Source organism: Syzygium oleosum, unplaced genomic scaffold, assembly GCF_021117445.2.
Source record: "Syzygium oleosum isolate NSW1041296 unplaced genomic scaffold, Sole_v2.1 Sole_v2.07, whole genome shotgun sequence".
NCBI lineage: Eukaryota > Viridiplantae > Streptophyta > Magnoliopsida > Myrtales > Myrtaceae > Syzygium > Syzygium oleosum.
Window position 1 is genome coordinate 12,557,880 of NW_026607491.1, and position 25,906 is coordinate 12,583,785.

Consider the following 25,906-nt stretch of genomic DNA (forward strand, 5'->3'; position numbering starts at 1 on the left):
AGTCTCACTTCTGTGTTCTCGGGAGACTATCCATCGCTGCCACCTCCCGCGCCCTCACTGTACGCATCTGGCCGAACGCCTCGAGTCCTCGACGTGCCGGATGACCAGGCGCGCTGCCGTCTCCGCCTCGGGCAACAGACCCAGACTCGCCGCCGTCTCCGCCTACCGTCTCCGCCCGCCGTCTCCGCCTCGGGCAACAGCCCAGGCGCGAGCGGAACAAGATCGATCCATCCCTGCTTCGTTCCTTCTCAATTGATCATATCAATTCGTATTTTAAATTCATCTAACCCTAATTGAGACTCACTTCAGGCATACATCATATGTATCAACAATTAAGGTTTCCAATTCAACTTCAATATATCACAAGCAGCTCTGATACCACTGTAGGGTTCATCAACGAAAAACAACGCAGCGGAATATAGAACCCTACATCCTTCATATGCTCGAAGTACCGATGAAAGCGCCCCTTCTTATGTTTCAACAGATTATAACATGGGCGAATAAGGACCAAGAACACTCTTTGCATTGCGGCTGACGTCAAGGGGTCCATGTCTCGACCATTCAAATACGTGCTGAACTCGAGTCACTTCGTTCACAAAAATGCAGTACGCTCAATCGGAGAACAACCGAAGTTACTGGTGCTCATGTTCACCCGCAGTTCATACTCACATTCTGCCTTGTGAGCAGATTTATGCTGCGTTTTGCTGTTCGACTCTACTCCTATCTGACGAAGTTGCTAATACTTTTGTCATATCGAGATATGTTTCATCTCTAGTTATTGTTTGCTTGAGTATCATTCTGCTAAATATCTGGAGATCATTTCCTGGAACATTTACATAAGATAATGTACAAAATCAAGAGGAATTTCCCAAGAGTGAATATACATGACTTGCATTGGTTGACTGCATAAATCCAGTGGTCAACCATAAATAACATTAAACTGACCTAGCTAGTTCTCACCTTCCATGACTATTCACCGAATCAATCAAATCATAGGATGCTGTCGCAATCTTTCTAAATTCAAGCAGCAAATTGTATTTATTTTTTATTGAGATCACCAACAAAATGATAACGTGTTTGCGAATCTAAAGATTTTTCTATAATTAAATATTTATAAGCTTTTGATGACATATTAGTCATAGCCCATAGGTCACCTGATATCTATATAACTTGTAATCTAGGGTTAATATACTAGAGATAAAAATTCAAATTTTTTTTATTGGATTTTGCCCTTTGGCAATCTATTGAAGATGCAATTCTAAAGACAAAGATATCAAATGTCAATAACTTACAAAAAAAAATAAACATTACAATAATGCATGAGTAATTGAGAAAAGGAAAAAAAGGGATATTGAATGTCAAAAAAAAGAGAGGAAAGAGACAAAAAAAAATCCATTACGTCCAAGAGCAAAAGACAAAATAAAAGTAATCGAACTATTTAACTTACAGTAGAAATTAAAATTAAAATTTCATCCATGTATTCACACTGCCTAAGTTACTCCATCATAGCAATGGAACTCATTAATCAATTTTGAAGATATAATTAATTCCAAATTTAAGATAAAAACGTTGCTTTTCTGTAGTCCTCCCTATCTAATTTCAAATTCATTGTGCTAAATTCATGACATAATGAATAACAATTTGAAGTGAGTATTGTTACAGGTTACTAAAATATATAACATTAATGGTGTAGAAAATCCCATTCTATATATAAATTATAGGCATCAAATAGATAAAAGGTCGCATAATACCAATGAGTTGTATATACTTTTGAAACTTGCGATCAGGTTACCTGATATAGGTACGATTGTTAAGCAGATATTGTTAACGAATCTAATTATATTCATTATGTAAAACCCGAAAATTTACATACATGATTTAATTTAATTTAATTTAATCACACCTTAAGCTAATAAATGGAAAATTTTGCAATGTCACCTACTTATTTTAGAGTAATGATTGTACATGTAATATCTATCAAATTCAAACGGATATTTTTTTTTTGTACATTGCACCGGAATTGCAAGGCGATGTTTTAGTAAAACATAAAATTAAAGGCAAAAGTCACCAAAAACTCCAAATTATACCCATCGTGACTCATTTATCCTAATCCCTTTTTTTTTGTGACACTAAATTCTTAACTTGTATTTGTGTGACACATCTACTTTCCATTAAAATTCCTTCGACGAGGGTTATTAAAAATCTATCGACATTGATGCTGGAAAGCAACATTGTTGACATGGCACTCACATGACTTGAGTGATTGATTGAAAAATCATCTAACGGAACCTTAATGTAGAGTACTTGAATCCATAAGTACAAGTACGAGGTTTTTTTATTCCACAAGAAAAAAAAGTTTAGGATAAATGTGTCGTAATGGGTAAGTTTGAGGTTTTCTTGATGTCACAATAAAAATTTTAGGATAAATGTGTCACGGTGAATATAGTTTGAGGTTTTACGCGATTTTTTTCCCTTAAATTAAATAGGAAGAGAAATCTTCTACCCCCAAAAAGAAAAGAAGAAAAAGGAAAAAAGAAAAGAAAAACAGCAATGTCTATTGTCTACAGCAGTCTCTCCTCAGATTTGACTTCCTCAGCACCCCCTTCCCCTCGTGAAGTTTCTTCCTCTCAGACGGAAGCCTCCCCGATTCAGGACTCTCCGATGTGAAGCGAAGCGCAGTGTCTCTCTTTCTGCGTTCACCGCATAACCCACCCCCCCATCTCTCTCTCACTCACTCTCACTTCCTCATTTCTTCACCGCCATAAAAAAAGTTCGCCTCTCCCGCCCACTCTCCCCCTCCGCTCCAGTCCGTCCCCGCCTCGATCTCCTCTCGCAGATTCGGCCTCGGAACCGTACGTGAACTGATCCCCTTTGCTCCCCGCGTTGCCCAGGTTTCAGCTTTTAGCGTTTTGTTTAGCTGCGCTCAATGCAAGTGCCTGGTGCGAGATTCGTGATGGGCTTTCTTGATTTCTGTCCAACATGGCCGCGCTGATTTAACTCTGCTCTGCGGGGACTTAGTTTCTGGGACCAGCTTTAGATTTGAGGGAGCAGGAGCTCTGTTGGGTTCTGGGTTTTCTTTCTTTCTTTTTAGCGAAGTAGGTAAAAGGGAAGTAAATGGAGTTTCTTTAGCAGTTCTGTTGCCGAGACAGCATCCGTTTGCGAAAAGTTTTGGATGTGTTGTGGATCGAGTGGATTGAAGGGACAACCAACGGGGCAGGATCTTTCGGGCAAAAGGGCTTGTTTGTTTGTTTGTTTGTTCGTTCGTTTGTTGTGTTTGGGCCAATGCCATGTGCGTCGTGATTGTTTCGTTTCTTGCTCGTGTAATTACGATGTGCTTTGTCGTGGTTCTTGAGAAGTCTGCTGGTGTGCCCGTCTTCATTATTCTTGCGAGGGATAACGACATTTAATTGGGTGCGGATGGTTGTGAGATGTTAGCGGTGTGTTCTTAATCTGATCATGCATTTATTTTACAGCGGCGATCAAATTCGGTGGAATTCGAATTTAAATTACTGTTGCAACTGCCATGGAAGAGTACGTATCCCTATATCTTCTCCATGTCTTTTTATTGGCTCTTTTTAAGTGGATGCCGAATTCATCATGTTCCCCAACAATTGGACTTCAAAGACATTGTTGCCTGTTTGGTTGATTTAGGGAAAATGCACTGGAGCTTCTTCAACGTTATCGACGAGACAGGCGTATTCTTCTGAGCTTCATACTTTCTGGCAGCTTAATCAAGAAAGTTACGATGCCTCCTGGTGCTGTTTCATTAGATGACGTGGATCTTGACCAAGTCAGTGTCGATCATGTTCTCAATTGTGCTAAAAGAGGTGCTCAGCTTTCTAGGTCATTGCAATTTATTGTTCCCCGATAGTGTTCTCATCTGCATTGCGCTTTGTTGATGCAGGCGATATGCTTGAACTATCCGAAGCTATCAGAGACTATCACGATCATACTGTGTTACCACCTATGGTAAGCTATGGCCTGCAGTTCAATTGTCATTATATTGCTCAACTTATTAGAAATTGCTTTTCCTGCATGTAGTTGGGTAATTGGCAACTGCATACTGTCAAACGTGTGATTTATTACTGGCGTCCTGATTTGATGCACTTTGCTGTTCAATTCATGAAGCTTTATTTTGTGTCGAGCTCTTTGTAATTATTAATTTTTTGTTGCTGATGTACCGTTCCAAAGAGATGCCTGCTGGAGGGCGATTCTATCCCCTATTTCATCTTCACACACACCTCTCTCTCTCTCTCTCTCTCTCTCTCTCTCTCTCTCTCTGTTTGTGTGAAGCTTTATCTTGTCGTTGTGATTTTGTTATGCTGATCTGGTTTTGAAGCTTTGCCTTTTTTTTTTCCTTTTGTAGAATAACACAGGTTCCAGTGATGAGTTCTTTCTGGTTACAAATCCCGAGTCTTCAGGTTCACCTCCGAGAAGGGTGCCTCCACATGTTCCTGCTTTTACGGCACCAGCAATCTCTTCTTTCATGTCATCACCAATTCCTTCTGTACCATCTCCCGTTCCTAATGTTGCTCCGTCACCTGTTTTATCAAGTGTATCTAGAGCAGAGTCTTTCAACTCTCCACAAGTACGAGAACTCACTGTAGATGACATTGATGACTTTGAGGACGATGAAGAGATTGAGGAGCTTGACAGTCGTAGAATGTCACGACGGAGTATCAATGATGCTGCCGATCTTGTGCCAGTGTTGCCTCCATTTGCAACAGGTAACTAAAATAGCACATGTCTCTAGTTTATTTGCCTTGGAATTTCATTATCTGTGTGGGTTTAGATAACTCTGATGAGCAAGGCGCATAATTTCAGTAGGAGTCTCTGATAGGCTCTCAAGGCACATTTTATTGAGATTTTCCGAAAGAAAGATAGGTCATGTTAGATAGAAACATGGCTGAGTTTTTTGTCTCTTCTTCTTGTTGTCCTTATGGATCTGCACTTCCATAATGTGGTTTCCTCCCTGTTGGGTAGTGAGAAAGAGTTAATAGCTTGGTGGAGCTTCTTTTCGAGTGCAGAGATATCGTGTGTACAAAGAGAAAAGCTTTTAAGGAGATTAAATTTCTGTCTATACTATGAAGGCTTTACATTTTTCACTATGCATATATATTATTGCGATACCATTGTGATGTTAAGTTTCATGCCCATTTTAGTTGTTGATTATGCATCTTTGCATAGTTTGTTACATTTCTGGTGCTCTTTGAATGACTCTTCTTTTAAATTATCCAAAAAGGAAATTATTTAATGTTGCGTACATAGCGGTATGCTCGAATCTATTGCTTAAAAACTTAGACATTGACTGATCTTACCAGGACTGGAGGGCATTATTCTACTAACTTTGCTGGAAACCAAACACATGGCATGATATAACTGAACTTTAATTTCTCGTTGTTAGGTATCACTGATGACGATCTCCGCGAAAGTGCGTACGAAATCCTTCTGGCTTGCGCTGGGGCTGCAGGGTATATTTTTATAATCTCGTTTCTTTTGCAATAACTTTATTTCACATGGTAATATAGCTCATTTTCAATTGGCACATTGATTGAACCGCACCTTAAATCATGCCTTTTGCCCACGTCTATGATATCACCAAAACAGGGGCCTTATTGTTCCATCTAAAGAGAAAAAGAAGGATAAGAGGTCCAAGTTGATGAGGAAGCTTGGACGCAGTAGAAGTGAAAATTTAGTGTCCCAATCTCAACGAGCGCCAGGATTGGTTGGTTTGTTGGAGTCCATGCGTGTACAGATGGAGGTACTTTGGACTTTGGAGAGACTTTTAACTTCTCTCTTTTTTGACACATTTTTTTCTTATTTACCTTTTTTTTGCTTTGTCATTATAGAAGAGTAAAACAAAATATCTGTTGTTAATCTCTTTACTGTGAGGGCAGATCTCCGAGGCAATGGACATCAGAACAAGACAAGGGCTGTTAAATGCGCTTGCAGGAAAGGTTGGAAAGAGAATGGACACCCTGCTAATTCCGCTGGAATTGCTATGCTGTATTTCCCGTACAGAATTTTCTGACAAGAAGGCATATATAAAATGGCAAAAAAGGCAGGTAAGTTCTGTCCCTTTTCCCTGCCTTACTGAAATTATTGATTGGAATAGATCTATGTTGGTACGGTTATTTATCCATGTATTTGGGTATAAGTTAATCTGACGCAATATTGCTATTGTATTCCACATTTCAACGTACAAGTCTTGTATCAGCGCAGTTAAACATGTTGGAAGAGGGGCTTCTTAATCATGCCGCAGTTGGATTTAGTGAATCTGGACGCAAAGTGAGTGAGCTTAGGAAGCTTCTGGCGAAGATTGAAGAATCTGAGGTTCGCTTTTTGTTAGTTCCACATCCACTTGCTCATACCATTGGATTCTGTTGTCATCATTCATTTTCTATAGCTTATAATGGTCTTCACCTTCTTTCCTTATGGAATCTCCTATGTTAGCTTTCTCACTTTGCTACTTCTAGTATTGACTTTTCAGTTCAGGGAGGTTCTGTTCATGCATGTCGTGTTGCTTTCACGAACGTGCAATGGGAATTTACTTTCGAACTATTGTCATTCAAATGGGTCGACTAGAGCCTCTTGGGCCTAATAGCAATAACTCATAAATTTTGATCATTCAAACTTTGATAGTTTCAATTTTCTTTTACTGCATGCTGCTAACACTCTTCCATTTAAGTGTGTAGAAGACTGTTTTGACATTATGATATTGATGCGAAGTAGTTTTTCCTAACAGCTTCTTGAGTTGCACTTTGGCAAAGTAGGCTTCTTCATCCCTCATTTGCATGCTTTCATGTCTCTGATTATTGCCTATGTTCGTTTTCATTTTTTGCAGTCTCTCGCACCTTCAGTGGGTGAAATACAGCGGACAGAATGTTTGAGGTATCTTAAGGAGATTGCTATTCCACTTGCTGAAAGGCCAGCGCGTGGTGACTTGACTGGTGAAATTTGCCACTGGGCAGATGGGTATCATCTAAACGTCAGGCTATACGAGAAACTGCTTCTTAGCGTCTTTGACATTTTGGATGAGGGAAAGCTGACAGAAGTTAGTGCTTATTGTCCTTCGCTTTCTAAGAGATTTAAATATCCTAATGTGTATTGTAGTGAGGTTTAACTGTTCAAGAGTTTAAGTGTTTCGGGGGCTTTGCCCTCCTAATGTTGGTTTCTGAATAAAAGCCAAAAGGCAAACACCATATGATTTTTGGGAATCTCAAAATAAAATTTGTATGACTTCTTCAAATACAAATATGTGACTTTAGAGATTTGAGGTGTTGAATATTACTATAACTCACAGTCAGCTATAACTATAAGTCAAAGCTAAAGTTGCAGCTATCCTAAACACACAACATCTGATTTTGGGTTATCTGGTGAGGATCACTTCATGCTTTGGTTTCCGTTTCATAGTAGATATTTAAAAATGAATTGAATTTCCATATTCTCATGAACTGAAATTTTGATTGCTCCTCCCTAGGGAGAAGTAGCATAAGTTATAGCCTATTATCTAGTTTGTGCAAAGATGAGATAGTTTGTTCACAAGTTGTTGTCTGCTCCACTTGTAGTTATTCTCGCTTACTCTTTTACAGGAAGTTGAAGAAATACTTGAACTTTTGAAGTCCACGTGGCGTGTTTTAGGAATCACAGAGACCATGCACTACACGTGCTATGCATGGATACTATTCCGTCAGGTAATGTTATGGTAGTTGGTGATGGTTATTAGGTATCTAGAATGCGCTTTTGAGGATTTCTCAAGTTGATGTTTTTCAAAGTGTTAACACTTTTTTTTTTTGGTAAGGCAAAGTGTTAACACTTTTTACCCCTCATATAGTAGAAAATGCTGGCAAGTGCCGCCCCATATATTCTTGCCTGTTACTTTGCAGGCTTTCACTCCCTTCCCTTCGGCATCACTTTTTTTTTTCTCTTTCCTGTATTTTTTTCAAAAACACCTTACTTAACATGCTCCTAAAGGCCATCCTGGCAAAAGGGGCCATGAGCTGATAGATTGAGCCAAGTCTTGCAAAAGAATTGCGACCTTTTTCTGAATTGTGTGTTTGCAGCCTTATTGATAGCACTGATATTAATACTTGAAGTGAAGGAACTTTTGTGGATCCTTTCCTACAATAAGCTTTCTTGTAGATAAATTCTTCTCTTTTCATCACGCCTGCCACTATTCTACTGGTGAATTGGATAGTGGTGTTGGTCGAGTTTCAAACCTAACTTCTGCTGGATAAATTTGTGTTGTTCCGGGAGGCTTGGGTCAATAATCTCTGTTGTAGTTTCATATACACGTAAGATCATCATGCTCTGTGAGCTTATATCTGGCCTAAGTATGAAGTGTCTGGGCCTCATAGCATTACAAACTTGCTCAAGATTTCCCACAAGTCACTTAATGGACTCTTTATTAATTTGCTGCATCTATTACTTTTCCCATCTAGAATTTCTGACATGTTCTTATGATTGTATGGAGGAATCTACTGATTCTTTCTTGTGTCTTTATTTATGTCGTTGTTGCATTCTGAGTTATCGCTGTACTCGGTTGCTTGACCACAGTATGTTATGACCAACGAGCAAGGAATGCTTCAACATGCCATTCATCAGCTAAAGAAAATTCCTTTAAAGGAGCAGAGAGGTCCACAAGAGAGGTCACACTTAAGAAGCTTGCATTCCAAAGTCGATGTTGGGGATGGATTTCATGAGATGTCCTTATTACAGTCCTTCCTACTGCCTGTTCAGAAATGGGCTGATAAGCAGCTAGAAGACTACCATATGCACTTTGCAGAGGTCTGATTTTTGTGTTGGGATCAGTGTCCAATTTTGTTAGTGCTAGTTTTGTTTTTATGTTTCACTTATGAGAGAATGGTAGCTTTTTCAACAAAAAAAGCTGGTAGAATGGGCATAAATGTGTTTATGACATGCATGTTGGGCCTGCGACATATTTCACTTATCTCATTGAAGTTCATGTTAAGTTCTTCTGGAGATTTGGCTCATCTGATCATTCCTCTGTGAAAACTTGCCTGTAATGAATGTAATGCTAAATGAAACATTACTTTGAGCGCCCTTATTCTGGGGAGTTAAACATATGTCTATCACTAAGACTGTTGAGCACATCTTGGCAGCGGAATTAGTCATGTCTTTGGATGTTTAATTTCATGCGCATTGTCATAACTCACACTAGTCGCACTTCAGGAGCGTCATACTGTAATACTTGTACCTAGAAGAAGGCCTAATTGATGTGCTAGAACAGAGTACATAGATGTAGGTTGGAGTCATAATAGTGTTGGAACTGGGGCTACGCTTTCATTATAAGACAGAGCAGCATCAGATTTGGTTTCACTTGGATCATGGTAATAGGCCTTCAGGTTCTTGGCTGCAGTCTGAGAAACTCTATGCATGTTATTGTTACCGTCAAACTTATTGTGATACCATTACAAAGTTAACATTTAGGAGATCTTGATGTCCAGCACATCCACTGGTAATTCTTTAGGGTACTTGATGAGAGATCGTGCCATATGATATGTTATGCTTGCTTATCTAGTCATGATGCACATGGTGGTATTTGCTTGTAATTATCCTTTAATTGATCAAATTTTGCATCTGTTGTGATCAGTAAAAGATCAAAATTTCTAGCTTCTTTAGATACTGTTGCGTTATTTATGGACATCTTGGGGGTCCATCAAACTAACATACTTTGTTCTCCTCCTTGAGGCCCTAAGACTAAATTTTTTGCAAGGGTCATTCTTCTCTATTTTACCTTGACATGATATATAGCAAGTGAGAAAATCTCACATACCTCGCAGGGATCAGTCTTGATGGAGAATGTTGTGAAAGTTGCAATGGTTTCTCGGAGGCTTCTTTTGGAAGAACCTGAACATGTATGGATGCTGGTATTCTACAGTTGATTTGGCAATAAAGTGTGTTGCATGGTGATAACAGATAAAAGCCAGGTTAAATGCAGCAGTAAAAATGGTGTTGGAAACAAACTGAGTCCTGTCATTTAAATACATGCAGTTAATAGGATCAGTTATGTTCTGGCACCTCATCTCCTTTCAGATTCTCTCAGATCCATTTATATGCGGCATTTCTTTATATGTGAGAACAACTATTGTTATTTCATATATTCAGCATGATCCAGCCTTACAATGTCTTGTATGAATTTTAGCCATTTAAGCCTCTCTCATGGCTTTGTACTTCAACTCACCATAGAGGTCAATTTACCTGATGGGCAATCTTCATTTCTTGTTTCACATATCTGGGCTAACTTTGGTTATTTATTTAATCCTCCACTGACAGGACTGTCACTTTGTCCAGAATGCAGCAATGAAGTGTATTTCCATTTAATGTACACATCCATAAAAACCTGCATCTTATTAACACACCGCATTTGTGAATGTTCATTCCATAACACATGCTTGTGTTAATTTCGAACAAAGTCGACTCATACCTATATATTGTTAGCAATAAATGCATGGCTTCACTGGGATGTAAAGTTTTGTAACACTTTTCATGTCAACACAGGCAATCCAGTCTGGGTCTGTCAGTGATAGAGATCAGATAGAGTCATACATATCATCCTCCATCAAGTATGCCTTTGCAAGAGTAAGTTGCTCATTAATTTCTTCTGGCAGTTCATATCTACAAAGATTTTGAATTTGCTTGCAGTGGCAGCTACAATTTCCAATTCTCTATGAATTTTCTTTGGCCACAAGCTAACCCTGATATTTAGAGAATTGTGATTTCAATTGTTTCTGAAATTGTTTTGGAGAAATCATGTTAATAGTGATGAGCATGAGTTTTGTTGGACTGCTTATTCTTCTTCTGGACACAGATGCGGTCTGTTGTTTAGAATAATTTATTGTCGCTGTCTTCTTTTTGTGTCTTCTTCTCAATAGCAAAATAATATAAAAGGATTTAATCTTTAAATTTACTTTTCTTTGATCTATAGCTTGATGATTGAGCTTGCATATGCTGATGCGTCGAGATCATTTGGATTTAGATATATCATCATATAATAATTTTCGTGTAGGCCATACACTTATCCTTGTCTTTAGATCAGCACTTTGAGAGCGATTACATGGATAAAACCCATCTCAACATTCTTGTTCAAACACATTAAGGCAACTAAGTCCGGAGGTCGACTGCAACTTTTACAAGGATGAACTATAGAAGTTTTTGATCCATGTAGATGTCCTTGCTTTCTCTTGAGTTCACTACTTTGAAGACAATTAAGTAGGATACCCTACTTTTAATAGAAGTGCCATTGTTAATGAACGGGTCTTGTTTTAAAAAGGTCCATGCATTTCAGGGTAAGAAGAGTGTAGTAAAGAAAATTGAGTTTTCATAAATTTGAGTAGCTTGTTGCTTGAATGGCTGAAAGTTATTACTTTGGTTCTTTTATCATTAGAATGACATGTGAGAAATTAATTATGTATATTGTTTTTCTTTTCTAACATGCGTCATACTAATCTGTCTATTTGGCTTGGACAATCTCTGATGTTACCATTTATGAGAGGGTATGTCATGTGGCATCTTACATGGACCTGAGATCTGGGGATTCCTCTTATTGAATAGCTGAGCTTTCTTTTGAGGGTCTGGAAGTGGAAACAGAAAACTCTTAAAGGGCAAATGCTTCCTGTTAGTTCATGTAGGGCTATTATTTCACACTTCTTTCTCCATGCAGATATTGCTAGTGGTTGACAAATTAGAGGCAACTCATGAGCATCCTTTGTCATTGCTTGCCGATGAGACCAAGAAACTTCTGAAAACAGATTCAAGCATCTTCATGCCCATTTTACGTCAATGGCATCCACAGGCTGCTATTGTTTCAGCTTCCCTTACACACAAGCTTTATGGTCAGAAGTTGGTAAGCTTATGTCCTGGGGGTTGGTCACTCAGGTTTATCTTTCAAAATTATGGTCTTCTCACTTGATTTTAATCTTTGTGAAATCTCTAGAAACCTTTCATTGATCATGCTGAGCATTTGACTGAGGATGTTGCATCTGTTTTCCCGGCGGCGGACAGCCTTGAGCAGTATATAAAGTCACTTATATCCTCTACATGTGGGGACGAGAATGCTGATTTCTACAACAAGAAACTCATTCCATACCAGGTGATACAATTGACATAATGCTTCTAGGTTTTGATCGTAGTTGGGCTCTGCTTTCAGTCCTCGACAAGTATGTGTGTAGGAACTACTAGTGGGAAAAGGTTATGTCCTTCTTTTGCATTGACATGTATATATGTGTTTGCATGTTTATTTGCTTACTTTCTCCTGCTATCTATCCATTTTTCAACTGTGCCATTTCCTTTTTCCAGATTGAATTAATATCTGGAACATTGGTGTTGCGTTGGGTCAATTCACAGCTTGCTAGAATTCTCGGCTGGGTTGAGCGTGCTATTCAGCAAGAGGTATGTGTGGCATTTCTTGATTTGTTTTAAACTTTAAAAGCTCTGAATAAATTTTTGCCTGCTGCTTGTTTCCAAGATTTCATGTATTGGCTGTTTAGAGTAAAACAAAGATGGGAAAGAGATGAATGAAGACGATCTTCATGTTAACCGGTTCTTTTTCTGAGCTTTTTAAATGGACTCCGATGGAGTCCTTTGATGAAGTTTTCTTATCAAAACCATGATCATGTAGACTGTGACACCATATGCTGGTCCTATTGTACCGCGTTCTCATGAAAAGCCTGTGGTTTGGGTGCTTTCCCATTAAATTTTTTTATCAACTTGAGGTTCGCATGTGGAATTGAACTCATGAGTGTTATTAGTACTTTCAGTCTAGCTTAATCTTCTTTTCCTGACTATATCTACGTCGAAAGTGGATCATAAATTGTTTGTCTCAGTGAACAATGGCATAATGCTCTGTATATTAATTATCTTCTTATTGTTTTGGATCCTTTACCTCTGGATTTTCTTCCATTACAAAGCCTAATCTTTGTTTGAACACTTTTGTAGCGGTGGGATCCAATATCACCTCAGCAGCGGCATGGGAGTTCCATTGTTGAAGTATATAGGATCATTGAGGAGGTTGTTATCTACTTTTCTTTTTGTTTCATAAACTTCCCGTGAAGATATGTGGTGGATTGCTTAAGGTGGATATGGTTGTTGAAGTTAAGGGCCTGTTTGCCTTTAGGAAATGCATTTCATTTTAAAGAAAATGAAAAATACAAACTATTTTTTATTTTCATTTTTTTTAATACATGTTTCGTGCTTGAAACAAACCTTTTTCATTATATTTTATAGCCATTGTTTCATAAAGAGAGAACAAAAACCTTATTTCAGACCTCATCTCAATAAATATCTGATAATAATGAGAGTGTAATTGGTGTTGATTTCACAAGATTCATAAATGGATTATGTTAACGATTATCCAAGGGCACTTGTTTAGTAACAAATTAAGGAAACTTTACAGTTTCCAATGCACTGATAGCCCACATGTTATGTACAGTCAGTGTATTGTGAAAATCGAATTATTCCAAATAGAGTGTACTTAACAAGTGCCTTGGGACTCGTTAACATGACCATTCATAAATTAATCAATCAAAATCTGATAAGAGAGAATTTTCAAGTTCTGCTGATAAAATATTTTATGAGAAAGCCTCTACTACACATACATAAACGAATTAGTTTCATTTTTGGTGCAATTTTCTGTGTTTGATATTTGATCAGTCAAAGGTTCTTAACGAAGCAAGCTGGGGTTGGGAGGGAGGGAATGGTGTGAATAGAGGACCTCCCTCCCTCCCTTTTTCATTGTGGGCGTCCATGTTTGCAATTGGAAGAAACATACAGAACATTACAAAATTATTTTCAAAAGTTATGCCAAAATCTAAAAACTATTCTTCATGGTTTTTATTGGAAACAAGTTTTGAAGACCCTTGAAAAGTCACATTGAACAAGGTTTTATCTAAACTTTTAAAAGCTGAAAACAAAAACTTGGGAAATTCCTCTAGAAAACTTACCGAAGAGTTCAATATGAGACTTGGCTAATGGATTTGTTTGCACTCCGAACTTTATCAATTTTTTTTTTTACTATTTTAATGAATAAGACAGATTCTGGAATGTTCTATCCTTTGAGGTCTGGCAGAAAATGCGTATGTATACTATCTTAATTGAGGGAGAACTAATTCCATCTGTGCATATTGCTTGTTGCAGACTGTTGATCAGTTCTTCGCTCTTACGATTCCAATGAGGTCTACAGAATTAAATAGCATGCTCCGTGGCATTGACAACGCGTTTCAAGTATATGCTAATCGAGTCACTGATAACTTGGGTATGTTTTCCTGAATGTCCTCTGTTTCAAATGATTTTCTTTTCTTGAGAAAAAAAGCAACATGCCTTGTACTGGTTTGCATGTTTGATTCTCTCTTGCTCTCTCTCCTCAACAAAATTAAGACTTGAAGCCATATGTTGTTTTTTAAATGTCAACCCAGTTCGGTCGTTTGAGATTTGTTCTCGTGCATAGTTGTTGTTTCCTTTATGGTCTGTTAGGAAAATAACGTTATTCTTGTGAAGTACTCAATGCATTATGTTTGGTATGTGCAGCCAGCAAAGAGGAGCTGATTCCACCAGAGCCAGTCCTTACCCGATTCAAAAAGGAAGCTGGGATAAAGGCCTTTGTGAAGAAGGAGCTTTTCGATACACCTAGGATTCCTGATGATCGGAGATCAGTTGAAATTAACATTCGAACAACGCCAACACTGTGTGTGCAGTTAAATACTCTATATGTGAGTGTTGCTTTCCTCTTTGCATGTGTACGGGAAGATATCCACCTTCATATTGTCCCTGGAATTTGGGAACACACTAAATGTCAATCCTTTGTTCCATGAAAATGCACCACAAAATAATGGTGCCAGTCATTGCTATAAAAGGAAAAAAAGTTGAGAGTTGTATAAAAAGCTAAAATGCTGAGAAAAAGAACAGCTTTGAGTTTTAAATTTTTTGAAGCACACAGAGATATTTATGATGTATTTTGGTAGATCTTTCCTGCTGGTTTATTTTATGTAGGCAGGAACACAAATAATCACTAGCAATTCAGTCTTGCATGCTCGGTGAAATGACATGGTTTGCAAATATATATTCCAGCTGAAGAACTGAAAAGTGCCAGTGAAGAGAAATAAATAAAATCCATATTGGAGATAATCAATGGCAGTTGTTCTTGGTATACTTCATGAACTGTCGAAATTAACTTAGCAAAGGTTTCTGAGCGAGGGAGAGGGAGGGAGGAAAACAGAGACAGAGCTTACACAGTGTGCAGGCCTTGACACTAGTTCGGTGCCACTGCCAATTTGGTTAAGTCATTGTTGACTAATCAATGTGTTTGTTTTTTTTACTGACAGTATGCAATTAGTCAACTTAATAAGTTGGAAGATAGCATATACGAGCGATGGAGTAGGAAGCAACGTGACAACTTGAGTAGTAAGTTCTTTTTTCCCCCCCTTAAAATTTTATGGAAGCAGGAAGTTCTCTTTTTCAAATATTGATGAGACTTTGGCTATCGCTTTATATGCTTTAAATGAACCACTCGTCTCTTATAGAAACTATCTTGCCACTATTGTGAAAGTTTAAACTCAAGCTTACATGAATAGCTTTAGATTATTTTTATCTCTGTCCATTGAAGAATGCTTATTGAGACATACTGTTAATGTCCTGAACTCGTCAAGAAAATTTTCATTCGACATAAACCCTGGCTTCATCATTTGGGTTGGTTCTTCATGCTTTTTTTTTATGTCTCTCTTGAAGTAGATGAATCTTCTCATCTTTGCGATTTCATTTATTTCAGCTGTTTCTTTGGACTTGAAAGATTTTAAGTTTCTTCTTGAACTAATGCTCTGCATACTTCCAATGTTTGTGGCTGTCAATTTTGCTTTCCAAGATCTAATATAGCTGTAAGATTATTTAAATATTAAACCTCGCCTTTATCTAACAATTTAAGCTTTTAGAGTAGTTAGCAATGGTCCCACATATTCTTACATGATATCAGAGCAGGAAGTCTTGAGTTCAAATCTTTCGAGGCCCTATTTGCCTCCCCAATTAAATATGTCCACGCTTAGTACTAAGCAAAAAGACCAGACTAAGCGTAAGGGGGAGTGTAAGATAAACCACACCTTCATCTAACAACTTAAAGCTTTTAGAGTAGTTGGCAGTGGTCCCACAAAATCTTACAATAGGATTGTTTCTTATGAGGATAAATTTATTTTATGAGCATTTTGAATGGAGGTTTTACTGTCCGACTTGATCTTATTCTTATTCATCTTAAACTGACCATATTCTTTAGATGGAAAATCGAAAAGCTTGATGCAAAAAGCATTTGATGGGAGCAGAAAAGATTTGAATTCAGCCATTGATCGCATATGCGAGTTTACTGGTAAGAGTTACTCCTTTTCTCGCTCTTTTCCTTCTGACTCATTGCTGAAGAGTTTAATTACTTCAACTTCAGGAACCAAGATTGTCTTCTGGGATTTGAGGGAAGCATTCATTGAGAATCTGTATAAACCGAGCGTTTCTCAGGCGAGATTAGAGTCATTGGTGGAACCACTTGATGTGGTGGGTTTTTCCTCTAAAATTTTCATTTAAATCTGTTTCATCTTCTCACAGCTGCTAAAAGTGAGAAAGATAATTTCCTGCACTGGATTAGATTCTAAGATTCTGGGGCATTAGCGTAGTTGATTGATGTTGATCTGAATAATATTAATCTTCTCTGATTATGTGCTCATATATGTATGATGATATAATTAGCCCCAGAATCGTAACAATGAGTCTTTTCAATTTGGAATGTTGCAGGAACTGAATCAGTTGTGTCACATTATTGTGGAACCTCTCAGGGATCGCGTTGTGACCAGTCTTCTTCAAGCATCACTGGTGTCGCTTTACTTACTTAGGGGGCTAAAAATCTGAATCCATTGTCACTCTTTTATGGTACTTACACTATTCTTCTTGCAGGATGGTTTACTTCGAGTTATTTTGAATGGAGGCCCATTGCGAGTTTTCTACCCTGGAGATGCAAAACTATTGGAGGAGGATTTAGAAATACTGAAGGTAAGTGGATGTGAATACAAGTTTATACCTGATATATTTGCAAGAGACTTTTGATCAGTGATGTTTGTTTTACTTTTGGACAATGACACCTCATTATATGTGTGCATTTACATTACAGGAGTTCTTTATCTCCGGAGGAGATGGGCTCCCACGGGGTGTAGTCGAAAATCAAGTGGCCCGAGTCCGTCATGTTATAAAGTTGCATGGTTATGAGGTTAGCTGTTTTGCTACATATAGTTTATTTCTTCATCCATTGAAGTAAGGATCACAATCTCAAGCAATTTAGTAATCAAAGCTTTATATGTGCCCTGGGTTGGTTATGTTTTTCGGCCATTGATAATAGACAAGAACAAGGCGTTTTGAATAAGTACTATTGCAAGAAAACTAGATGGGCCAAGTCCTTGCTCTTTATCAACACATGAGTCTGAATTAAGATATTGAGCTATCACATGAATCTCATTTTTACCTCTATGAATCCCAAAAGGACTGTAGGTTATAAATCACGTATACATGAAAATCTTAAGTTCTATCTCCTGGTAAAATCCATATATTTCCCATCTTGATATCTCGATATGCAATTTGTCCTCGATTACTTGACTATTATAGATAGTTATTTACTAAATCATCTCTTGTAGACGCGAGAACTGATCGAGGACTTAAAATCTGCGAGTAGCATGGAAATGCAAGGTGGCGGAAGCAAGCTTGGCGCCGACTCCAACATGCTTTTGAGAATATTATGCCACAGGAGTGACTCAGAGGCATCACAATTCCTTAAAAAGCAGTATAAATTGCCCAAATCTTGTGCTTAGGGTGGCATTTACGCAAACCCAGGGATAGTCACCATCAAGCCATTTACTTGGCCCAAATCTTGTGCTTAGTGTGATGGTTCTTCCTAAGTGAAACTGGTATCTCCACAACATTCATTGTGCTCTACTTTTATTCATTGCTTCTCCCTTGTAATTAAGAAGATTCTTGAACAAATGCCGTTGTAATTTTTGTATTTACCTGAAATAAGTGTTCTTTCATTTTAGACAAATCTGAAGGTCATATTATTAAGTCATAGCTGTGCAAATCCATGACTAATAACTTGAAGCTGAGTGTAACATTTTGTATTTGCCTTGTTTGCTGTAAAAAAGGGAGGCTGATACCTTCTGCGTGAGATAAATTAAGGTCTGTACTTTTGGATTTCTTCTTAGGCTTCGCTTATTTCATACAAAATGAATGATTTAGAAAGTATTTTTCTAAAATGATCGCTTATATCGTTTGAAATAATTAGTCAATGATTTTTTTTTATTATTAACAACAAATTATGTTTAAATATTTTTGTGGATAATGAAAATATTTGTGTTCGTTTATTTTTATAAGCATTACAAGTGATCATTTTTACGAAAGCATTTTTTAAGTTGTTCTTTTTTCGTGAAACAAACTCACTGTTAGTTTCCTTTGAGTTTCTTGAGGAATTCCTCAAACTTGCACTTCTGTTTCTTCTTATGGTAAAGGCAATTCAATACTACGAGCTAACCCACAATTACATGAGAAGTTTCAATTTCCGTCATCCTAGAAAAAGCACCAAGTTTTCTCTTTATGGATTGTTTGATAAATGTTTTAAGTAGATTCCCATAATCGGTAAAATATTCGTCGGTGCCTTTGAGAGATATGAGACGAGCCTTGCCATCGGCTGAGAGGGAACTTGAGGATTCTGAAAGTGATTTCACGGTGATGCCAGAAACATAGCAAGAAAAGAAATTAATGTAGCAAGTAAAGAATATGTTCTTGTACCTGGCTAGTTTCAAGAAATAAAAAGTTCCTTCCATGGGTCTAGAAGGCATTACCTTCCCTTGTCCCCCTTCCCATTCTCAATTTGTTCCCTCTTTTGGGTCCTTTTCTTTGTTAAATAGGGGAAAGCTATCACCTGTTGACACAATTAGGAATCTTCAATTTGAACCCAAACAAAGCAATGGCTAGGTCCCCTGTTTCTGTTGACAATAAAAGGTATCGATAACATTCTGTTTCACTACGAAAAGTTTGGAGCTCAATGTTTCATTTTTCATGGACAATCAAATGTTTGTTTTTTTCCCCTAGTGCTTCTCTGCCTATGGCCTTCAATGCCGGTGATCATCAGATGCCAAATTCTCTTTGCCAATCCTGGTAAGTGTCATTCGTAAAGCTTCTCTATCTACTATTTACAATGGCAGTTTATTCAAATATCGGTCACTATATCTTCAATCCTATTCCTATACAGATCATTTCATCGTAATAAGGGCAGTCTATGGATGAATCCATGTCTGGTGACACGAAAGATTTGACTAAAGTGCTATCCTGGGAAGAGATCACGCAGGCTATACACACCAACCTAGACACCAATGTCAACTTGTCAGAGGACAAGCTCGTCGAGTTAGAGAAACTTGTGCAAAATTGCAGGAAGGTGAAATCATCCTCAAAACATCGACAGAATCTGAGGGAAGTTCCACCACCGATAATCTCTAATAAATGGCCTAAGCTGGACACAGAAAGCAAATTCAAGAACCCTCTTTTGAGGAACCTTCAGCTTAGTCATCACGATAAACGGAGTTCTCAGTTGAAGCTCTGCCTTCTTTCTTTCGCGATTTTCCCCGAAAGTTCCATCATAAAGAAGAGAAGTTTAATATATTGGTGGATAGGACAGGGCTTAGTTTCCCAAAGTAGAGACAAGACGGCAGAGCAAGTCGGTGAAGAAGTCTACGATAAGCTCCTAAAACAAGGCCTAATTGAACCCGACGATAACGATCCAAGCCCTCTCATGAATAGATGTAAAATGCATCCATGGATCCGTTACACGCTTATCTCGGTGGCGGAAGAAGCAGGGTTCTTCTATTTCGAGCCGAAGATTGAAATGTCTCCTGAGGTTCTTCAGGTTCTTCGAACGTGCACTTTAAGCAGCAACAACCTGCACTTATTAGGTGGAGCAAACAGTCTACCAGATAGAAAGCTGGCTAAAGTTGAAGATATCTCCACGGTGTTCAATGTTAATCAGAAATACCTTAGTCTATCACCCCGATGGCTTTTGAACATGAAAAATTGGCGGTTCTTCAACTAGGACGATGGCTGCACGCGCCAGGCTATCATATTGAAGTTGATGATCAGAGGTTCTTGGAAGATCTTGGGGTTCATCATAAGAATTTGAAGTTCCTAAGTCTTCGTGGAATTTCTAGGATCACGACTCTTCCTGATTCTATTGTCCAACTAGTCAGCCTAGAGATTCTTGACCTCCGAGCATGCCACAATTTGGAAAAGTTGCCTGATGATATAGCATCATTGAAGAAGCTAACGCATTTGGATGTATCGGAGTGTTACCTTATAGAGAGCATGCCGAAAGGAATTGAGAAACTGTCCTCCCTCCAGGTCTTAAAGGGGTTTTTTATAGGGACTACGGGGAAAAACCCTTGCAGGATCAGTGATTTGCGAAAATTGACTAAACTGAGACGGCTAAGTATATATATAGGCCGTGAAGCAGCAATATGGGATGAAGAATTTGCATCGTTGAAGGAGGTAGCATCTCTTTGCTCTCTAACCATCTCTTGGGGAGTCAGTTCTCTGGCACTGCAATCAAGTCTTGCAATGAATCTGTTTTTTCCACAACAATTGGAGAAACTAGAGCTCATAGGTATCCCAGTGGAAAGGATACCGAAGTGGTTGAATCCTCACGAATTGAAGAAAATGAAGAAGCTGTACATCATTGGAGGGAAACTGGAGAGCTGGGATCACCAGCAACAAAATGAGCAATGGTCAGTCGAGATATTGCGGCTGAAACACCTTAAGAAATTGAGCATCGGAAACAAGGAAGATTTGCTGAAAAAGTTTCCTCGGTTAGGATACTTTGAGAGAATCAATTGTGCTGACAACGATATCTTGTGGTACAAGAGTAGGTAAGTCAAGAAAGGATTGTGAACTGTTATCAAGAAGCGCAGGGGAGAAAAAACTATAGTTGTGCAGAAACTGTTCTTATTTGAGAAGGGGTGTAGTGACAGTTAGGCTCATGTACCGATACTGTAACATGACAAATGAATAGTCCTTTACTATTGAAGCTTTATCTGACTTCATTGTTTGTCTAGTTTCCTTTGTAATGACTTGCGGTGGTCATATGATTGCTCCTCATGAAGTTTGTTTGAGATCTTCGGCCATTTGATTAGAGTACTAGTTACTGGTAATTGCTGAATCATTTATATTAGCAGAGTTATAGCTGAGTAGAATGAGCCTTTGTGAGGCAAGAATGTAATACAATTTCAATCTGATACTTTGATGTCTACAACTATTAATTACACTAACCAGACTTTATAGTCGTGCATCTTATAAGTATATGAAAGGACACAATTCATCATCTATAAGCCAAAGCCACGGTGTTTGATGTAACCTGTCACACTCCGAATCCAACAAGAATGGAGAATTGACACAGTCTTCCTTCCACTCGTCGCAGCTTTGAACACAAAACCCGTTATATATATCAGAGCCAAGTGGGAAGATATAGTAACTCTTTCTAAAATTCATCTGACAGTTGAGGCGATTTCCTTTGTGGAGATCTTTCTTATGTTCTTTGTGTGTCAGGTGTGATCCCGGCAGTAAAACTTGTTGAGGTAGTGAGACCGTTGGTTAGCATCTGTTAAAGAACCATAGAAAGAAGAAAGTAGTCTCTTGCGATGAATTTATTAAGAAGATCTGGATCTTCTTCAAGTTCTATATCACAAATGTCTTCCGATCAAGGACCCATAAATAGAGAAGAAATTAGTATAGAAGATTTTAATAAATCAATAGAAAACTGGATTATTCATGACATTTATGAATACTCTAAATTTAAATTATTTGGGAAAAATGATTATATAATAGTTACAGAAGAAAGAGATGTCCCTCTTTCTGACTCTTTTGCTTCAATACAACTTTTAAATAAAGATTCTATAAAGAAGCACGCCTAGAAATGGAATTACATTCATATAGGACTAGTCCAAGTATGAGCAAAACCTCTTACCAAAGGACTAAATACTTCCTTACTCCTTGTTTTAAGAGATGCAAGGCTTTTAGAATATGACGAATCTATCCTAGGAGCAGTAGAAACTAGTCTCTGTAGTGGTCCTATAAATTTTGATAGTCATCCCGGATTTTTATATTTATATTGATATATATTTATGTGATAAACCAACAAAGTTTGTTACAACATCATAATTTCTATAATGAGTAAATGACATAAATGGTCCATGAATTTTAACCCAATTTACAATATGGTCCCTAAACTTTTAATTTATTCAGTGTGGTCTCTAAACTTTAGTCCAGTGTACAATGTCATTTCTAAATTTTTAAACTGTTCAATGTGGTTCCTGAACTTATTTAGTACTTAAACTATATGAAAATGTTCAATAGTGTTCCTAAACTTGAAATAATAGAAGGATAACATCGAACATTTTCATATAGTTCAATGGTTAAATTGAATATGTACCAAAAGTTCAAGACCACATTGAACAAATTAAAAGTTTAAGGACCGCATTGCACATTGGGGTAAAGTTTAGGGATCACATTGAATAAATTAAAAGTTCATGGATCATATTACACATTAGACTAAAGTTCAAGAACCATTTATGTCATTATCCAAATTAATATTGAAACCCCGGTTAACGTTATAACGTTATGCTTCAGAATTACAGGTCGGCAAGTCATAATTCACATAACATTTAGAGAGACACGTGAAGAATAGAGGAAAAAGCGAGCGAGCAAGAGGAATACCCGGTCAGCTCCTAGCCGAGACCTTCACGACCAAGCACTCCCTGTCGGCGTTGCAACCCACAAGCAGCCGCCGGATCGAACTGCTGTCCTTCATCGACAAGCAATGCTGCGGCCTTTGCCCTGACAAGTCAGCCTTGCCGTTGCTGCTGCTGCTTCCTTCAACGTGCCGTTGCTTGCCGTGACGAAGCCCGATGCCCTAGTCCGTGATCTGCTGCTTTCTCTGCCCTTGACGACGACGATGCTGCCGTTGGTTCCCTGCACTTCCAGCCTCGACGTCGTTGTTCCCCATCGCGGTGCGACCCGAGAGCTCCTGCATTGTGAGCCCCGCCGCGACGCCACCTCTGCCGACGAGTCACCAAGCAACACTTGCTTTTCCCTTTTTTTGCAAGTTACTGTGCCGAGAAGACCATCTCAACGACGACACCCCGCCGTGATCCGCTGCGAGCTCCGCAAGCCCTCGCCCCCGTGGCGTTACCTCCACTGTCCCAGTTGCGTATCGCCAGCTGGGAATCATCCATGCTGAGACAGCCCCATCGGCAAGCCATCACTGAGTCACCACCGAAGCTATCCTCGCTGTCCGCCAGCCACATCTTTCAGACTATCATTGGCAACCCCTCACCGTCGATACTGCCGTGAACCACCGCCGATCAAGCACTGCTGGCCGTTCGTGATCCCTGTCGTGTTTGGAAATGATATCTTCGAATTAGGTAATGATCATTATCCGAATTTGAATATGTGATTTTATTGCCTAATTTGAATTATCGTCATCTAATTGGGATAATTGAGTGATAATGTGCATATCTTTAAAGATTTATGATCCCAAAATTTGGAAATTTTCCTAATCGATAACGTGCACATGGGCGGCAATTCGATCTTAATCCCGAGATATGATTCCCATTCACATAGAACATCGATCATCCTATCCATAACCCTTTGGATACAATGATCGATTTATTTGCTTCCAAATTTGAATGGATGGAATTTTCGTAATTGTATTGTGCGGATTGGGTAGATATTATTTTGCAATGATTGCTTATCTTTTGTTCGAATCTTTTCTTAATTAAAAATAAAAAATATCTCATATTTATATTGGGTTAGATGCTTTGATAATTTTGCATGTTTTAGGAAAATCGTAGGTAATCTTTCTTAATAGATTATGGTAGATTTTAAATAGAATTAAAAATAAGCTCTAATACATGCTAGATAACATTTCCTTATTAAGTTAGGATAGTTAGGGGTAAGCATGATTGCAAGGTAGGACCTGAAACCTGAGAATCAGACCGGTGAGAACCTTTCTAGTTATGCAGGGTAGGTTCCAAATTCCAAAAATTAAGGAACCTGTTTCGACGAGTAGGTTTTAGGTTGGTGAACCTGGACCTAGAACAAGTTTTTGTGTTTTTCTTTGTCTATGTCTTCGTGCAATCCTGTAATATTCCATGGCATCCGATGATGAGTGTATAATCTGGAACCACTAGTCTGAGATTCCATTTTATGACCGAGACTTTTACTTTGTTTATGTTTCATATTTTTCATATGTCTAAATATGAGTTGTGATCAATGGATTGTAGCAGCAAGTGGGGGTTATAAAAGGTGATAATTCACTGCAATCGTTCAATTAATAATACAAGTGAACCTGGGTAGACCCTGGAACTGACTCTGGAACCTGTGACCAAGTTTCAAGATATGCAAGGTAGGTTCCAGGTTCCAAAAAATGAGGAACCTATTCCAATGAGTAGGTTCCGGGTTCCAAGTGGAACTTGTACGGAACCTGGAACCGCTCACCCCTAAGGATAGTTTCGGTAGATTGCATATTTATGTGTATTCTAGAAATATAGGATAATTTTCCAATTTAAGTTAGGAGTTAGAATGGCTTATTTCCCGGTTTAAGTTAAATATTATCTTAATCTTTAAAGTTTATTTAGGGTAATTTTTAATTTCGAATTTAATGAAAAATACGAAAAACATTATTTTAGAATAGGTTAGATTCTTAGATCAAATATTTAAATTAGAGCATCTATTTATTTCGAATTTCATGAAAAATACCAAAAAATATCATGCGCGTGTCATACAATTAGATTGGATCATTCATGCCACGTCATCATCTATGTCATCATGCATATCACGTCATTGCTTGTATGTCATTTAGTGATCATATGTTAGGGTCATATAATTGCATGTCATGATAGCATAGTCACATTTAATCGTCATTAGAAATAATGCATTTAAGTAAATTATATGTTGCATGTCATGTTAAATTAGTAGCATACATTGCATAAAACTTAGTTTTCATTAAATAAGAGAAAACCCAAAAAATTGATTGGAATTGCATGCTAATTAGAAACCATATTAAGATTGAATATGTGTTTTTTTTATTAGCATTGCAGATGCTTACGTTGCTTTGAGGTAAGTAATTTCTCATTTTCCTCGCAATTTATTTATCGCTTTGATTATTGAGTGTTAAATTAATGGTTGTACACCTACATGATCACCTCACAAATTAGTGGATAAGGTTAAAATCAATTCCAGCTGCCTGCAATATATATATTTTAAATAAAATAGAAAATGTACCGAAATGGCGTTAGAGTAATCTAGTATAATCAAGTCCTCAAATCCATAAATTTTTTATTTATAGGAGTAAAGTTGTTCTCTCGATACTTTACTTGAGTATCTAATCGACCTTCCAAAAAACTTATTAGAGGCAACTTCGAGATTAAAATCATTTGCATGTTAATAACTTAAACCTAAATTGCGAATTAGTATGAGCTTGGGAGAACACGGGCTAAATTTAGGCTTAGTAATTCATTAGCCAAACCTCTAGGTGGTTCGCCTTGAGGTGAGATCGCGCCAAGCATGGAAGAAAGAAGATAGATCAAGAGTTCATAATTCCAATTTAAGAAGATAGATCAAGAGTTCATAATTCCAATTTTAGAAAGAGCTTTATAATCTTTACATTGTCTTCTAAGAGCATTCACATTGTAATCTTTTGAGAAATGTTGTCGGTGTAATAGTTTTTGCTTAGGTGTGAGGTAGTGAGACCTATCAGCTTGGGTTCTACTGTAATTTCAAGAAGATTTCTAGTGGAATCCAGCTAGTGGCTATTAGTCTGGGAGTGGACGTAAGC

The 25,906-nt window shown here is 37.9% G+C and overlaps 1 protein-coding gene and 1 pseudogene across 2 annotated transcripts; both read left to right on the forward strand.

The window, feature by feature from the left end:
- Window positions 1-2,614: 2,614 nt before the first annotated feature.
- Window positions 2,615-18,073, forward strand: LOC115672518 (protein unc-13 homolog). 2 transcript variants are annotated; one of them, XM_056313169.1, is made up of 27 exons: window positions 2,615-2,891; window positions 3,474-3,531; window positions 3,652-3,827; window positions 3,905-3,969; window positions 4,367-4,727; window positions 5,405-5,471; window positions 5,608-5,761; window positions 5,898-6,065; window positions 6,223-6,333; window positions 6,845-7,054; window positions 7,593-7,694; window positions 8,557-8,787; window positions 9,804-9,878; window positions 10,522-10,602; window positions 11,684-11,866; window positions 11,957-12,112; window positions 12,319-12,411; window positions 12,958-13,029; window positions 14,155-14,272; window positions 14,545-14,726; window positions 15,339-15,417; window positions 16,277-16,366; window positions 16,439-16,545; window positions 16,783-16,860; window positions 16,942-17,037; window positions 17,156-17,251; window positions 17,673-18,073. In XM_056313169.1, the coding sequence occupies exons 2-27, from the start codon at window positions 3,524-3,526 to the stop codon at window positions 17,844-17,846; spliced, it is 3,333 nt and encodes a 1,110-aa protein (XP_056169144.1). In that variant the 5' UTR covers window positions 2,615-2,891; window positions 3,474-3,523; the 3' UTR covers window positions 17,847-18,073. The 2 variants fall into 2 exon arrangements, with proteins under 2 accessions (XP_056169144.1, XP_030450221.1); XM_030594361.2 differs by having other exon boundaries at window positions 2,615-2,852.
- Window positions 18,074-18,994: 921 nt separating this feature from the next.
- Window positions 18,995-21,185, forward strand: LOC115672652 (disease resistance RPP13-like protein 4; annotated as a pseudogene).
- The last annotated feature ends 4,721 nt before the right edge of the window (window positions 21,186-25,906 follow it).